Source organism: Balaenoptera borealis (assembly GCF_965194805.1).
Source record: "Balaenoptera borealis genome assembly, chromosome: 3".
NCBI classification, from domain to species: Eukaryota; Metazoa; Chordata; class Mammalia; order Artiodactyla; family Balaenopteridae; genus Balaenoptera; species Balaenoptera borealis.
In genome coordinates this window covers 24,506,441-24,524,458 of record NC_138866.1, presented here as the reverse complement: position 1 = coordinate 24,524,458, position 18,018 = coordinate 24,506,441, and the positions used below count along the sequence as shown (strand labels likewise).

Genomic DNA, 18,018 nt, shown 5'->3' with positions numbered 1-18,018 from the left:
CTACTTCTTTGTTGTCTTCATTATTAGACAAGATTGTCTTGAATAGTAACAATGGTATCTCTCATCAATTCTGGATTTCACTACAGTTGTTTGACAATGAGGTTAAAAAAAAAGGGCCCTTCTCCCAATAATTCCAGAAAAAGTTCCAGAGTAAGCTCCAGTTTGACTCAGTTTGGGTGACAGACCCATCCTTGAACTAATCACTATGGCAGGAGATTGGAATGTCCTAATTGGCTAAATTGGGTCACAAGATCTGGGGTTGGGATGAACCCCACCTAAATGACCTGGACTCAGATTGGTGGTGAAAATCATTTTACCTTCAAAGGGGCGCAAGGGGTATGGTGAAAGGGAGGCAAGTAGAACCAACAGAGAGCCATTATAGGGACTTTCTGGTCCTGATGAGGGACATAAGAAGGATGCTGATGAGAAGTTCCAGAGCAGGGGTCCCCAAACCCTGGGCCACAGACCAGTACCGGTCCGTGGCCTGTTAGGAACCAGGCCACACAGCAGGAGGTGAGTGGCGGGCCAGCGATCGAAGCTTCATCTGTATTTACAGCCGCTCCCTGCTCTCGCATTACCGCCTGACCTCCGCCTCCTGTCAGATGGGGGGCAGCATTAGATTCTCTAAGGAGCGAACCCTACTGTGAACTGCGCATGCGAGGGATCTTGGTTGCGTGCTCCTTGTGAAAATCTGAGGCCTGATGATCTGAGGTGGAGCTGAGGCGGTGACGCTAGCGCTGGGGAGCGGCTGCAAATACAGATTATCATTAGCAGAGAGGTTTGACTGCACAGAGACCATAATAAAGCAGTTGCTTACAGACTCATATCAAAACCCTATCAGTGAGTGGCAAGTGACAATTAAGCTGCATCTTACGGAGTAGACTGGACATAAGCAACACACTTTGGGTGTCACTGTCTCCCATCACCCCCAGATGGGACCATCTAGTTGCAGGAGGACAAGCTCAGGGCTCCCACTGATTCTGCATTATGGTGAGTTGTATAATTATTTCATTACATATTACAATGTAATAATAATAGAAATAAAGTGCACAATAAATATAATGTGCTTGAATCATCCCAAAGCCATCCCCCCTGCCCCGGTCCGTGGAAAAATTGTCTTCCATGAAACCAGTCCCTGGTGCCAAAAGGTTAGGGACCGCTGTTCTAGAGGCAGAACTGGCAAGCCCAGTCTGAGGCATTGAGCACAGCAATCATCGTGCCTGCCCACTGACCGTGGTTCTAGACACAGGCCCCACTTCCCTCTGAGTCTGTCAAGGGGACAGAGGAGCTGTAGAGAGGGAGGTGGAAGGGCACATGGCAGCCAGATCTTCTGAGCTGTGCCGATGGCAAATAGCCCATGTGTTGGAGTTGTGTGAGGGCCCCGCTGCCTCCTAAGCAGCTGGATCGTGAGACGTTTGCAAAGATGTGAACCCCCCATAAGAAGTGTGCCATTTAATAATTATGTAAATTAGCTGGCAATTAGATAATGTCACTCACTTTCCCTCTCCTGCTGGATTCTCACACAGTAGACAAGCATTTTGAGCTTCTGCACCAGTCTGGGCCCTCCGTGTGGGCACTGGAGCCAACCACCTGCACCTGCGGCTGCCTGGGTCCTCCTGTGGCTCAGGGGAGGGTAGCAGTTGGCCTACCCGGTAGAGAGGGCTCCTGGGCTCCCATTTCCCATTTCTCGAGCCTCGCACAGCCCTGCCAGAGGGTTAGAGAAGGCCAAAGGGTAAATGCCTGGGGCAGCTGGCTCGAGGCCTGTGATATTAAATGCAAGGTCATCCCTAGCTTTTGGCTGGGCCACTGTGGCAATTTTCTAGAGGCCACGGGAATGTCCACAGTCCAAGGAAGAAATGGAAGGGCTTTAGGAGAGAATGTGGGCGGACCATAGGGTGTTGAGTCTAGATTAACCCAATTCTGGTGTTACCAGTCCTGAAATCAGATTCTACCCGGCGCCTGTGGGAGAGAAAGCTTGGTTTTCCTCAGTTAGCCTTTTTGACTCCCCAAGATGCGGGCAGGGGAATGTCAGTATCTCCAGTGCTGGTCCAGGCTGGAGGGGAGGACTGCTGATCTGATGGAGGGGGCTCAGCAGGCGGGATAGAGTGGTCACCCCAAAGCAGGCTGGGTAAATTCCCATGATCCTCCTCACAGCACGTGGTCCTGGGCGGCTTAGTTCTTAACTTGTGGGTTACCCCAGATCACTAGACATGGGCTGCTTTGTCCTGAGGGGTCATCTGAGGTGGGCATCCAGGGAAGTGTGGAGGCACAGGACTGCCGTCATTGTACAAAGCGGGGTGGTGTGGAGGCCACCGTGTGGGACAGAAGTCAAATGATCCTCAGCAATGCTCTTCGGCTTCTGTTTTTACTGTTCATTCTTCCTGGACATGTTTCCTGAGCTCCCGCTCCATGCCAAGGCCCTGTGGCAGCACCAGGGTGAAGCAGTCCGTGCCCCCAGGGAGCTTCCCACGGAGCTTCCGGTGCCTGGACTCTTTATTGCTCTGCTTTATGTCTCTAAAGTACACTTTCCCCCACTGCTTTGTGATGCCCCTGAAGGCGAGAACCGTGTCTTCCTCTGCTTAGATCCAGGAGTGGCTGGAAAAGATCGGAGCTCAGTACATAGTTAGATTGAACTGAGCAAGTCATTTAATTTCTGCAGACACATAAGAGACTTGCAGGGGCCCAGAGGTGAGCTGACATCTAGACCAGTCTGAAAGCTTCTGGAGCTATCCACTTAGAGGGATTCCCATTTCTCTGCTCATCCATCTCACTGAGCCCTCCATCTGAATGTCCTTGCCTCCCACTGAGGGTCCCACTGGCTTTAGCCATCTGAGCCTGGGCCTTGCTTGAGCTGGACCCCTTGATCTAAACGGGCCGGACAGGGAGTGCAGAGGGGGGTGCAGCAGCCAGGGTGGCGTCACTGAGGAAACACCTGCCCAAGCCTCTGGGGCTCACACACCGTGGGCTCCATCACATACCACATGATTTTTACATTCCCAGCTCATTAATATTTCCTGGCTTGGGATACTCCTTTGGAGAGGCTTGTGCTTCGTGCTCACGCCTGCCTTGCTCCCCACTCTTCTAAATCAGATGCAGGATGGGGTAGGGGACAGGGGAGCTGCTGTCCTCGGAGCACATTCCCTGAAAGTGGCCCCTTTTCAAAACTTTGATGAAAAAAATATGTAGACGTGGCAGATGTTAGGACCAGAAGAAGCCCTCTTTGGGGACAAGCATCTCCTTTCTCCCCTGGGATGTTGCCTTTTGCCTTGGTTGGCATAACTCGCCTCGTACAACGATCACGTTCTTAGAGACTAGGTCATCACTTATTCTCTAGCTGCCTGATACCCACCTCTGGCTTCATGTCTTCCACTCACTCCACTCCAATAGCACCAGCCTCCTTGCTGTTCTTCAAACATACCAACCTGCTCCAGGCTTAAGGCCTTTGCACTGACTATTACTTCTGGAACATTCTTCCCAGATATTTATGTGGCTAATTCTCTCACCCTCTTTGAAGACTTTCCTTAAATCTCATCTTCTCAGACTCTGATTTGTGATGTTTGCCTATTTCCGTGGTGTAAATATTCCTAGCATAGTTGATTTCATGCTACCAAAGTGTCATCAACCAGCTCAAAAATTTCTGAAATTTTAATAGTTGGTTCTCACATTCCGCATGAGTTGGCACCTCCACACTGCTGTGCCCATGTTCTAGGAAGCATCCCTTGCCCCCCTGGAGGTGCCCATGGCACACTTTGGGAAACACTGCATGGAAAAGACCTTTTATACAACAGAGGCTTTCCTTATGATGGATTTAATCAGCCTCTTTTTGGTTGTACTTGCTTGTTCAGGGGAAATAGGTGTTTGTTCCTGCTTAAGGGACAGTGTTTTCCTCTTCAAAGCAGGGGTAATAACTAGCTTTGCTAATGTGGTCATCATAAAAATAGTGGACAGTGGTCTGACAGAGACCATGGTGAATTATCAAACATGCCTATTAATAGGCAGCAACTTGCATAGCTCTTGGAAATTGCACTCATTGCTCTCATGTGAACACAGAAGTCTCCACTCAGCTATGTGGCCAGAGTCTGCTTTCAGAAACCAGATCACCCCCTTGACTGGGTGCTGGTGCATTTCCAATCAGTATAAAACACGCATAATATGCTCTAGGTCTGTGACATTCCTTAACTGTTCATTTGTTGTCCATTCTGCAGTTTTTTAAATTAAAAAAATGTGTTTTACTATGCTATCCCCACTTCACAGACATATGCACACTCACACGTACAGACACTTCTTCTCGTCCCTTCCTACCTAGAAATAAGGAAGGAAAGAAGGTAGTGTTTATTGTTCACCTACTATGTATGTAGCCTCATGCTAGAATCTTCCAATACATGATCTCATTGAATCTTCTCTCCAACCTTGGAAAAAGTCTTTTATTTTCTCTACTTTATAAATGAGAAAATAGAAACTCAAATAGATTAAGACATTTTCTCAAAGTTCCACATACAAGAACTAGGATTCACTCAGCCTTATTTTTTTTTAAGGCTCTAAGCACATATTTTTTTCAATAAGATCTCTTCCCCCAACGTTTAGTTAAGAGATGAGAGTTTGTGCTCATTACTCACCTTCTAATTTATTTTCACTGATTCCTATCAATATTTCTCTCAAAAATTTAAAGGTGAGGGTCTGTCTTAGGGTGCCTACACCAAACACTCGGTTGTCAAATTGAAAAAGAAGAATCTAAAAAAAAAACAATGTCATTTTCATGTTCATGTCTTTTAATAGGTAAATGAGTTAAAATTGTATGTGTGTATTTGAGTGTATAAAATGTTAGCACTTACCTTAAAAATAAATTTGTCTAGGTGAACCTGTGATATGAATATTGTAAAGATGTACTGATATGGCTTTGGGGGGTTTATACTATTTTTGCACATGGAAAAACTGAGTGCATCATTAGGAACTGAGCTTGGGGTCCTGATGTGGCTCTGGAAGAACCCGGGCCCTCCCTTCTGTTTGAAGCACCAAGCACTGTGGGAATCATGAGAATAGCCTGGCTCGCAGTCAGCACTCCATCAATATTTGTGAAATGGGATGCAGTCTTTTCCTGACACGTGGCCCTAATCTTTGTTTCCTTCTCCCCCACCCTCCCCTTCATCCTGCAGGTCTTTTCTCCGGAGTCCTGGGAGGCAGGTTATGGGCAGCACTGCCTCTGGGCTGCACCATGAAGCCTGAGCCTGCCTCCGCTCTGCCCCGGGCCCTGCTCTGCCTGAACACTCAGCTTCCGGCTGCTCCCTTCCCCGCAGCCCCCTGCTGCTAGGAGGTAGACCTTCAGGACTGTTCCTCGGCCTGTTTCTACCTTTCACCTGACTCACCTTACTGCTTGCTCCTCCTCCATCACGGCCCCCCTGACTCCAGCCCTCTCCCCGGCCTCCCTGGCTGGGGTGTTTGGGGGTCCATTGGGAGGACGGCATTGTTGAAGGCTTCCACCCACCGTGCACTTTCTCCTCCTTGAATCAAGGCCTCCGGATCCACATGGATAGCTGAGATCTTTTCTCGGAGAAAGGCACTTTGCTTCTCACTCTGCACCCTCACTTTCTGCACCTGATTGTCCTCCTCTACTGCTGCCCTGTCTTTCCCCTCTTTATTGAATTTCTCGCTCGTGTGCCCATCTGCGGCTGTCTTGTTCACTTTCCTCCTTCCTCCCCCTCTTGATCTTTGTGCGTGTGCCTCCTTCCCCTGGTGTGTTCTCTGTCCCCCACCCATCTCCTCTTCCTCTCTCCCTTCCACTGCGAAGGGGGATTTTCCCCCGAGGGCTGCTCCCCGCCTGTGTGCCCCTCCGGGGCTTGATCCCGGCAGCCACGATGAGCTTCACCGTGCCCTCGGTTTTCTTCACCCTGAAGGTGAGCGTCCTGCTGGGGTCCCTGCTGGGGCTCTGCCTGGGCCTTGAGTTCATGGGCCTTCCTAACCAGTGGGCACGCTACCTCCGCTGGGATGCCAGCACACGCAGTGACCTGAGCTTCCAGTTCAAGACCAATGTTTCCACGGGGCTGCTCCTCTACCTGGATGACGGCGGCGTTTGTGACTTCCTCTGCCTGTCCCTGGTGGATGGCCACGTGCAGCTCCGCTTCAGCATGGACTGTGCCGAGACCGCCGTGCTGTCCAGCAAACAGGTGAACGACAGCAGCTGGCACTTTCTCATGGTGAGCCGTGACCGCCTGCGTACTGTGCTGGTGCTTGATGGTGAGGGCCAGTCTGGGGAGCTGCAGCCCCAGCGGCCCTACATGGATGTGGTCAGTGACTTGTTCCTCGGCGGAGTCCCCGCAGACGTACGACCTTCTGCCCTGACCCTTGATGGAGTACAGGCCATGGCCGGCTTCAAGGGATTGATCCTGGACCTCAAGTATGGCAACTCAGAGCCTCAGCTTCTGGGGAGCGAGGGGGTCCAGTTGGATGCCGAGGGACCCTGCGGTGAGCGTCCCTGTGAAAATGGTGGGATCTGCTTTCTCCTGGATGGCCACCCCACCTGTGACTGTTCTACCACCGGCTATGGTGGCAAGCTCTGCTCAGAAGGTAAGGCCCTCTTCCCTATCCCTCTATCGCTAGAGGCCCACCCGCTGGGTTGGGTAAGGACCAAGACCCCTGACGGAAACCAGCTCTGTCATTGAAGTGCATCTTTAGCTGCATGTCAGATTATTGCGTCCCTTTCCCTGAGGAGGTGGTAGAAATCCTTTGCTTGCTCTCAATGGAAAATCCATCAGAACTCAGCAGCAGAGAATCCTGACTACTCAACCATGGGCTCCTTACGCAAATATTTGGCTCTACTCAAAAAGCAAGATAGAGTAGACTACAGGATGTGTGTCCCAGCTGAGTTCCTTCCACCGCAGTGCAGCTTAGGAGGATGAGCCCAAGGTGAGAAGTCAGATAGAAATGGGCAAAGTGGTTATCTCTGTCTCTCCTGATCCCTTGAGAATTGGGCCCTTGGGGATAGATGAGAAACTCCCCATCACTTCTTCCTTATTGTCCCTAACATAAGGGATGCCTGTGCAGAGAAAAATGAGGGCAGATGGACTGCAGGTCCACACTTGGCCCTGCTGTAAATCCAGCCCTTCAGCTGTGCCCCTCCTCCTGCAATCTTATGGAAGGTGTCTACCAGGCGGACAGGGCATCTGGGGATGGGACTTCTCGCCTCCTTGTTCCAGCACTAGGATTTTCCATGTGTGGTTCCTCTTTCCTGTCCTCTCCTCTCCTGGTGCAAGAAGGCACAGACAGGAGCATGTCCAGCCAAGCCCCCAGGGGAGCTGGCAATACTCAGCATGGCCTTGGAGAACCTCCCAAGTTCAACTACAGCTTCCCAGGGAGAGGGAAGGAGGGATTTATGCCCAGGGACTTAGGCTGCCCTCACCTTTTTCACCAAATTCTTACTATTTGGGATTAGGAGAAAAGTGGTCTAGACTTGACTTTGACAAATACTTAGATTCCAGATTCCTGGACTCACTAAAGTCCTAGATTTCAATACCTGTTGAAGTGACAAAGTGACCACATGGGTATGTGTGTTGGGAGGTTGGGATGAGGAAGAGGCAAGGAAGTTACATTTCCTCCTCTCCTTTTTGCGTTAAGCCCTCTATTTGTTTAGAGATGTTTGTGTCACCATCATCCCATGCTGGTCTCTTCATGGAGGTGGTGGAATGTGGCTCTCAGCCTTGGTAGCCCGTTAGGATCACCTGGGGGAATTAAAAGACTCTCAGGCCACACCACAGACCAATTCAATCAGAATCTCTAGGGGGTGGGGTTCAAGCATTTGTATATTTTTAAAGCTCCCCAGGTGATTCCATTGTGCAGCTAAAGTTGGAAACCAACAGGTCAAGGGAAGTCAGGTAGGTGCGGCCAGGTGAGTGTCTTAGTGCTGACTCCCATGATCTCTTCATTCAGGTGATGCGCCACTGCCTTGGGATTTGTAATTAAAAACAGTGTCTGCAGGTGTTCCTCAAACTTTCCCAGAACTGCCTAATCCCTAAAGCAGGTTGTGGTTGATATGAATTTTAGCAACTAGTAGGTATTACAAATTTTTTTTAAAAATGAAAAAGTTTATTTCACAGGTGATACATGCTGGATACTAGGACACTTTGGGGATCTTGCTGGGAGACTCCTTGTAGGTCAACTATGGGCTACCTCGAGTGCTTCTTTCCTTTTTTGGGCTGGTCATCATACCTCCCTTCCTGTGGGTGGGCTGCAGGAGAGGGAGATGCAAGACATGCATCTCATCCTTTTTTGGCTTCTGTTTTTCCCCACTGAACCCACTGGAAGAAGGGATGGGGAAGAGGGGTAGAGGCAACACCAACCCACAAAGGCACTTTGGGACTGTGGTTACTGAAGCACTTATCACAAGCAGGTCCCTCCTGGAGCTGACTGCAGTTCCAAAGCTTCTTGGCTTTGGAGAAAGTTCTGCCTGAAGATGCTGACATGATCACTTGTTTTCTTCTCCGCCCAGAGGATCTGTTCTGTTCTCAGAATTTGCCTTGGAAGCCGGCATTCTTCCTTTCTAGGGACCAGGGTGTTTGCAAGTGTGTTGTTAACTTGCTGATTATCCCTGATTGCATTTTTTGTGTTTAAAAAGAACTCATTTCCTCGGGCAGGTTTGGATCAGCACTTTTCTGCAGGAAGAATCTCTATACTGTATATGTATACAATTTCTTCTCTCTCTCTCTCTCTTTTTTTTTCCCCTTTGGTTCGGGTGTGTGTGTGTGTGTGTGTGTGTGTGTGTGTGTGTGTGTGTGTGTGTGTTTGAGGTCTCCAGAGGAATCTCTTCAGAGCAGATGATAGGCAGTCAATTTTTTAATAGCTAAATACAATAGGTATATTTTAATAATAGTTCTTTCTATAGGGTTCAGATCATCTCGTGGCTATGGACTGACACCTCTGTCTGTAGAAGGCAAACACACAGCATATTTCATTATTCTCTTGATACATAATACAGTAAATAAACTCTGTAGTAACTAACACTTGGTTGGTTTGGAGCAGTGCAAAGTTTGAGGTGAGAATGGATGTTGGGGCAGATACCAGAATTTATTGTTGGTGACTTGAAGCCTGTTGACCCTGGTAATTGTCATTACGTCTAATCAATCACAAAAATGCATTTCAGGCTTTTAGAAAATACCCGTTCTCTCCACACACAGTTAATTTTTAGAGTAAGCAGGGAAAACTCACCTGTAAAATATGAAGGGGAAAAAAATCACAGCTGCTAAGGGTCAAGCAGATCTGCATAACACAAGATAAATAGCCTAAATAAATGCCTTCCCATTTTCCTAAAGATAGTGTAAAGTGGGTAGTGAGGATGCATCTATTCCCTCCTCTCTCCCCCATTTTAAATTGCAAATGTCACAGAACTGAATCCAGGGGACTTAGCCCCAGCAGCGGGTCCTGTGTACCAGGCATCTGATTGTCCCACTTTGCAGGATGGGCTGTGCCATTTGATTGTGTGAGGGCTTCATGCTTTAGCAGTTCAAGAGCAGGAAGAGCTGGGAAGGCTCCTGCAGTTTCAGATGGATGTGGTCGGGGCCTGTTGGAGGCGCTCTCTGCGGTCCATTAGCTTATAGCATGCTGGCAGTATTGATGTTCGCTCGGCCTGTCTGGCTTTCCATGCCTCAGTGGCTCCAAAATGTCCCCCCGCTGCACCCCAGGAAGAACGCGCAGATGGGCCCATCTCTTCTATTTGCTTTGGGCTATTTTGATCCCTTATTGGGTATCTTTTCTCCGGAAGACCCACAAGACACCAGAAATAGTTGCTGTGGGAGAGTTGGGGGAAGAGCTATGGACACAGTATCTTCTGTTTCCTGGGGCAAAAGGCTATTAGCTCTGGCTGCAGACTGAACTCCATACAGCCTACTTGGGAAAACTTCATTCCAAGACTCCCAAACCAATTAATGGTCACATTGAACATTCTGGCACACGATGGAGGGAGAAGCGGTCCCAGATTTTTACTTCTAGGTGTGATGTTTATAAATAAAATGTTTGGGTTCTCAACTTCAGATTTGTTCCAGTTGACTTTTAATCTTTTAAACGACTTTAAAATGATGCATATCTGGTTTGGTATATAGTCCAGCTGCGGTGGATCATATTCACCTGGCTTTTTCTGTTTAGTCCAGTCTGTCCTGTTTTGGGCATCCCTGAAGCTCTCTGGGCAATAAAGAGGTACCCCTAGCGCCCTCCAGAGAGCAGCCCCCTCATGGGTCATTGGGAGTTTGTCATTACCTTGAAATGAGTTTAAGCTTGATTGTTTATTTTTAAAACATCCTTAGTTATGAATGTGCAATTTCTCAACAATCTTATAGCCATGAAGAATTGATTCACTGCCAAGGTGTCTAAATTTCAGTACCAGTTTCTCTAAACAGTTCATTTAGTATGAAGTCAGCCTGTTGCAGGTGGGGTGGAGCCAAGGAAAGATGGGGAAGCTTTCACAGGTTGATCTCTACTCTCAGATCTTAATACACGGGTCTACCTATGTCACATATCATTTGTATGTCCATGTTTTTAGGTTAATTCAGTGAAGAGACATGAGGTCCTCTTCAGCTGGCAAAAAAAAAAGTTGGTTCATTGTCTGCTATCTTTTCCTGCTGACTTGGGCAGGTGCCCAGACCAAAAGCTGCTTGTTTTGAGTCTCAGCTGTTAAGTTTTCAGGTGTTGGGATCCTGCAGTGAAGTACAGTTGTGGGTGTGGGTGATAGGGGCCAGTCTTATTACAAGCACGCTGTTGTGTGATACCCACTGGCCTCCCATCCCCCATCCCTCCTGCTATCTGAAGCTGACATCCTACTCAGGTTGGTTTGATTGATGGCTCAACACGACTGCATAGCCTTGGTATGCCTTCCTGAAAGTGAATTTCAATTCGTTTTCTTTTTACTGAGAATCTTGCCTCTCTTCCCCCATTTCTCAAAGCCAGAACTAGGACAGAAAGGTATTCCAAGAGAAGGTGCTTACCCCTGAGGCTTTACCAAGAGCCAAAGACATTGATGCTATAGTTAAGGTACCGATGATTGCCCCAGCTGGATCCTCCTGTTTTGGGCACTTGCGTAAAAATACAATCATTTCCCCTCCGCCTCCCCCTTGCACCTCCCGCCAGAATACAAACGTGCCTTTGTTCCTAATCTAAGTCAACCCTGAATGGCCTAGGAGGGGGGCAGGGAGTAGTAAGTAATCAGGAGTAAAGGCTAGCTCCTTTCAGAATCCTTCCCCCTGGTGTGGAGAGACAGAAGCACAGAAGCAGGGAGGACGGCTGCTTCTGAGATTTGATTTCCCACCTGGTATTCGGGCTTTAGGACCAGCCCAGCTCTCCACCGGCCCAGCCAGTCAGCCAGCCAGCGGGGGCTGTCGCTAAACGAGCCTGAATAGGGGTCTGATTGCTCCTTTCTCCTCCTCTGCTTCTGATTACCCAGTGAGATTTCCTGGGTATGCTGTATGCTAAATGGCAGAGCAGCCGCCTGCCACTTGCTCCAATTATCCCTCTTTTAACTGCGAGGGAAGAGCAATTTTTTTTACTGCCCCCCCTCCCCCTCCACAATAGCATCTCTGCCTCCTTTAAAGAAATAAGACCCTTCTTCCTAGTCCCCCCTTCAGTGGGGTGAGAGCAGCCTTCTCCCTTCGCATAGCCTGCACACCAGCTGCTGGCTGCAAAGGAGGTGGGCCTTGGGTAATGCTTCGGTCCATATTCAGCAGCGTTGAGGGTGGGGCAGGCATTCTGCCAGAACCCTTCCAGTAGCAGTGAACTTGCATTTGCATTTGGTAATGAGACACCACAGGCCCAGCGCTGGGGGGCTAATCATCAAGTCCCCTATCTCTCTTTGCAGGCTGTCCCGGAGAGGTTTCCAGTTCCTGGAGCAGCTGCCCTCAGCTAGGTATTCTCCCTCCGTCACAGGGCAGAAGAGGTGGGGTGTGGGCTGTGCTTGGGGGATGGAACTAACGTGCCCTCCCCGATGATGACTCCTATTGCCCTGGAGTCACTGGCTCTGTTGTGAGTCCAGAACAGTGAGGCCCCAGAGGTGGAAGTGGAGTGAGAGAGGCTTTGAGGCAGGGCTCTGAAGGTCAGGTACCCTTCTTAGACAAAAATAATAATGATGTTATTATTACTATTATTGAGTACCACCATGTGCCTGACATCCTAGGTGCATTGTCTCATCTAATCCTCACAGCACTCCTGTGCAGTTGATATCATTAACTAGCCCTATTTTACAGATGAGGAAACTGAGGAGCAGAGAAATTTAAAACTTGAACGAGGTTTGGTGGTTAAGAACATGGCTTCTGGAGTGAAAAAGATCTGGACTTAAATCTAGGCTTGTCCACTTACACGTTGTCTGTCTTTGGAGAAGGTTTTGGAAGCTTCAGCATCCTCATCAGTAATAATAACAACAAGGATAATAATAATAATAGCAGCTAACAGTAATAATAACAACAAGAATAATAATAATCACAGCTAACAGTCACAGGGCACTCACTCCATTCCTGCTCTGTATTAGCCCTTGTAACACTCAGAACCACTCTTGACACACTATTATTATTCTAATTTTGTACATAAGGAAGCTGAGGGACAAAGGGTAAATAACTCCCCCAAGGTCACACAGCTCAGAAGAGGCAGGGCTGGAGTTTGTATCTAAACAGTCTGGCTTTAGAGCCCACACGCTTAACCACTGTGCTATCCTGCCTTGCAGCAAAGCAGGGATAACGCGAAGTCATACGTTAGGGAGTTGTTGAGAGCATGAAATGAGATCAAATGTATAAAATTATCAGCATAGTCTCTGGGAGAGAATGAGTCCTGACTCTGGGCTGTTAGCCGCTGGGTGGGTGTAAGAACAAATTATGTGTCGATTTGGTTTCATAGAAACCCTTTGACTACCCCCACCTCTGCCATTTTCCTTCATCCCAGTTTGAGAAGTGGCAGAGAGAAAAGGAGGGGAATTTCAGGAAAGTATAGAATCCAATCCCATCACCATTTTGCCCCTGCCTAAGAGCATGGGGTCACTGACAATGGTTGTGCCCTTTGGACCGTATGTTGCCTGCAACTGTGATGTTCTGGTCCCCACAGCATCCCGATGAGGTAGGTAGGACAGGCCTTACCATCCCACTGAATAAGTGAGGAGACCCAGACTCAAGGTGCCGTTGGACTTGTGGGTAGACAGCATGAGGGCAAGCTTGGACGCTGCCTATTTGGCAGGTGGCTCTGGGACCCGAGAGCCCAGATCCTCAACATGGCATTTTATTTCTGCTCCTAGGCTCCCTTCATGAACACAAACGGCCTGTGTCTCCATCCTGAAACGGAGCATTCATTGCCTCCCTGGTTGCTGGTGATAAGCAAAATGTCAAACTCCTGGTGCAGGAGGTTATCAGCTTGGCCAGTCCCAGGAGCCTTGCTCCTCGCAGCCAGAGAGAAAGAGAGGATATGAGAGAATGAGAGAGAATGAATGAATGAATGAGTATTCAACTCCCACCCTCAAGACCCTGGTTTGAAATGAAGTGCCTGAGAATGGACCTGGGGGTCCCGAGGGAGTTGGAGCACGGCTTCCCTACACTGGAGCATCGCCGGACAGCACGACCTCTTCAGACTTACCTTTAGTTTCCCAGGTACCAGGAAGTGTCCAGCAGCCCACCCAGGGTTGGTGGTAAAAGGTGGAGCTCCTGGATTAATCTTTCACACTTCTTGCTCTCCTGCTGACTCTCTTCCCAGATAACAAAACCAAACTCCCTTTCTCTCTGTTTATTCTTCTCTTTTCCTTTGTGTGTGTGGGAGGGAGATTAGTACAGAGGTGGATTTGCCACAAAACTAAACCTTTCGTGTATCTTCACTTGCATGGGCCCCTTCAAGGCCCCATGCCTAATACTGTATTGGTGATTTTTTTCTTAAGGAATCCCCAGTATCATAAGCTTCTGGTCCCCACCTCTGTGGCTCTGCCTCTGTTAAGACGGCTTGTTGCTGCCCAGTGACAGCAATGTTGCTCTGGGTGTATGAGTGATTCCCTAGTGACCGATGACCCTTCATCACAGACGCATTTCCCTTCACTTCATGACCAACAGGGCAGGAAGAGCCATGGAGAGGGAGTGTGGGAGGATGAAGGCATGTAGGGATATTGTTTGGGGAGGTGTGGTGGGAGCGGGGGCCATCTAGGGTATACAGTGGGTAACGAGGACGTGTTTAGAAATGTTTGCTGTAGATTTAGAGGACGCGGCTGCTGTTTAAACAGAAGGAGCATCCTGGTCCCTCCTGAGGTTTCCCGGCTGAAGTTGGGATGCTTGGTTTGCCGTGGCTCACTGAGGGGCTGTGTTACAGGTGACAGCCTGTGGATGACAGAGGAGAGGGACAAAGCGTGGCTCTACAGGCCTGTCTCCGTGATCTGTGTGGGAACTGACAGTGCCAGTGGGTTGTCATTACAGCTGTTGTTCTCCAAAAACTGATGTCTTTGGGTGACCTATTTAAAAGCAATATGGGGGCTTCCCTGGTGGTGCAGTGGTTAAGAATCCGCCTGCCAATGCAGGGGACACGGGTTCGAGCCCTAGTCTGGGACGATCCCACGTGCCACGGAGCAGCTAAGCCAGTGCGCCACAACTACTGAGCCTGCACTCTAGAGCCCACGGGCCACAACTACTGAAGCCTGCGCACCTAGAGCCCGTGCTCCGCAACAAGAGAAGCCACCGCAATGAGAAGCCCACGCACCGCAATGAAGAGTAGCCTCCACTCGCTGCAACTAGACAAAGCCCGTGCGCAGCAACAAAGACCCAACACAGCCAAAAATAATTAATTAATTAATTAATTAAAAATAAAATAAAAGCAATATGGGGCCCCTTTAAATGTGTCATCATCTATATCCGCTCTCAAACCTCCACTGCTGTCCACAATATTCCTGCATAATGTATTTTACAAAGTTAAAAAAAAAATTTTTTTTTTTTTTAATATCCAGGAACTAGTACCAGTAGCTTTTCAAAACAAATTGATCTCATACTCATCCAGCCAAACTACCCAGCTCCACTCTGTGATAAAACTTACTTTGCATGTGGGCCTAAAAATTGTGAATGCTCTCAGCTCTTCAAGGGGGAAATGCAGTTCTCTGGAAGGGTGTGCAAGGTCCCAAAGAGGGTGGGGATGACAGAAAGGCAGGGACACAAGCTGTAGGCAACAGGAACTCCTGGTTTAAGCTGTGAAATGCATTTAAGATGCTTTCGGTTTTACCGAGGCTCTTATTTAAGTTCGGTATCTTTGCACCTAAGGAGACGGCTCTGGGGAGCTTTTCCTTCAAGTTTCTCCGTGAGACTGTACGCATCCAACCCTTTTCTGACATTTTGGCCCCTCGCCTGTGGACTTGGTTCTCCTGAAGTGGTCCTGTTTGCTGGTGCAAAGTCCTTAGGGGCCAGCATCTTGATAGTCCCATGGTTGTTGGCAGTGTTAGGGCTGGTGTTTCCACTCTGGCAGGCAGGGCATTCCAGGCAATTCTATAACCTCTCCTCCAGCTATGACTGGAATAGAGAAAGTGCAGTGAGAGAGTGTACAGCTTGTATACGCAATACGTTGCTTTCAAATAAAAACAAGTACCCCATTGCAAGGAGGGATGAGCAAGGCTGAAATCACTTCTCTGTGATTCAAACAGTGGGAAAGGGCTCACCAAACACTCATGGTCTCTGCCTTCCTCTCATTCTCTCAGGCTTCTTTCCTCTCCAGAAGGGGTCCTGTCTCACATGGTTAGCCTTGGAGGGCTGAGGGAATGAGGAAGAGTGGGCCTGAGGGTGTTAGGCCTCTCACCCTTAGGATTCTGAAAGACTAATGATCATCATCCTAGCATATTTGCTTGATCTAGGTCAGGAAAGACAAGGCTGGAGTTTAGGCTGAGGCAATGTGCTGTGAGTTCTTCTTTTAAGGAGACACACTGAAATGCGGGGGGACTCTGGTGCTGTGGGAGAAATCCTCTGTGAGGGATGAAGCACAGATCCTGTGACCCATGTAGAGGACAGTAAGACATTTATATCACCTTCTAGCCATGGCTTTGCTTGTGTAATGCACTGAAAACCAAGGTGCATGTTAAGAATCATGGCGTAATATGTTTGGAGGGGCCTTTTTAAAAAAATTGAGGCATAATTGACATACTAGTTTCAGGTGTATAGCATAATATACAAATTCGATATTTGTATACATTGCAAAATGATCCCCACAATAAGGCTAGTTAACATCCACCACCATACATAGTTACAGAATTTTTTTTCTTGTGATGAGACCTTTTAAGATCAGTTCTCTTAGCAACTTTTGAACATGCAATACAGTATTATCAGTAATATAGTCACCATGCTGTACATTACTGGAGGGGACTTTAAAGGTCATTGGGTCTAACTATTCATTTCCCATCCTCTTCTCCACTGTATAAGACATCTCTGCCCCCCCCCCCCCAAAAACCCCTAGTCAACTGCAGTGGCAGGGGCTTGGCACTTTTCAAGGCATCCTGATGTATCTCTGATTATACTGAGTATCAGGGAGCTCTTCCTACATGAGGCCAAGGTCTGCTTCTCAGACACTTCCTCACTGGTCCTCATTCTGATTAAAGCAATCTGACCTTTGCGATGGGCCACGTGGGTGAGGGGGGTGGGTAGGTCATAACATTTCTGGATGATGCTTTGTAGGAATGAACCCTTGTGCAAAGTAAAATTCATAAGGGATTCTCTAATATAGCACTAACAGTATACACACCACTGAGTTATTTAGAATTGACTGCTTCTGATTAATCTTAAACAACATGGGAGGGATTGATGTGGGAAGAGATTCTGATGTAAGCAGGTGATTCATGCTCCAGTCATTTTGTTCCTGGGGAGCTTCTGAAAGATTCATGGTTAGCCCCATCTCTGGCTCTATTATCTGTGCCTCATTTCATCCCCCTAAGACGCCCCATCTTCCTCCATATTCAGCCAGCTTTTCAGCATCTCTGAATTTCCAAGGCGCCCCCTGGAAATCTCTAATGGCAATAAGCAATAAGATGAGAAGTTCTAGAATGCTGTGGAGTAGAGGAAAATGGAATTGGATTGGACTTGCTTTACAAGTCCATCGTGGCAGCCAGGGTCAGACACCCCAACAGACATCAAGATTTTGCTAAAAAGCCTAGTATGATGCTTTAAAAAAAGATAAGGGTATGAGATGAAGAAGTATTGAGTAGCTATTCCTGGCAACTGGCCTTGGAAGCATATGCCCTATTCAAAAATGCTTCCTACTCTGCCAGGTTGCCTTGGGTATCCCATGTTTTTGGCACTGTTGGGAAGAAGTCTCCCAGGGAGAGGATTAGGCAGGGCTAGAAGATGTTGCTCCCACGTTGGCATGGACTGGAAACCCGCCAAGCAAATGCCCTCCTGCACCCTAACGGGGATGAGGCTATTCTTGGCTCTCAGCCACCTCCCCATTGACAGTCATTTTACTGACACTGCAGCAAAGAAAGGAGAATTTGTCTCATAATTCATGGTTTAAAATAGTTTACTTTTAAGAGCAAAGCCCACAGCCATCGTTTTGAGTCCAAGCATTAAAATATACTCAGAGTCACTGACTTCTACTGTGCAGTCCCATTGCCTAGCCAGGTTCTATGTACTGCATGCCCGTGCAGGGAAATGGGCATGACCATCTCACATAGTCATGTGGTAATTGCCACGTGGGAAGAAGATGATTGGGTTTTAGTTGCTGTGGGAACTTTGTTGTTTGCTCATCCTGATGTTGTTTTCAGCCTTGTGTTAATGCAGATTGGAGCTATTTTTTCCTTGTGTAGAATATATAACCAGTGGCTACGTTTTAATGTGTCTCGTGGCTCTGTTTGGCTTTCACAACCTTAATGCAAGTTGCAGTAGCTCAGCTGGGTTTCCTGATTCCTTTTGCAGGAGTGTATGTGAGGAGGAACTCTCTTTGAGACCTGTAAGACATGAAACCATGGGAAGACTCTGTTTCCCTTTGTTAATTAATGTTCCAGGCTTGTATGCTAAATGGCATGTCTCTGGTATCTGACAGAAAGCAGGTGCTCGATAAATGTTT

General features: G+C 48.1%; 1 protein-coding gene across 17 annotated transcripts in view; it reads left to right on the top strand.

The window, feature by feature from the left end:
* Positions 1 to 18,018, top strand: part of NRXN3 (neurexin 3) — a 1,723,243-nt gene that overhangs the window by 104,643 nt on the left and 1,600,582 nt on the right. For all 17 annotated transcript variants that reach the window (XR_014242461.1, XR_014242462.1, XR_014242463.1 and 14 more), the window contains exon 2: positions 5,154 to 6,561. Coding sequence is in view for 14 of the 17 variants with exons in the window: in XM_082384655.1 (XP_082240781.1) it covers positions 5,853 to 6,561 (709 nt within the window). In the remaining 3 variants the exon portion in view is untranslated. The remainder of the gene's footprint in view (positions 1 to 5,153; positions 6,562 to 18,018) is intronic.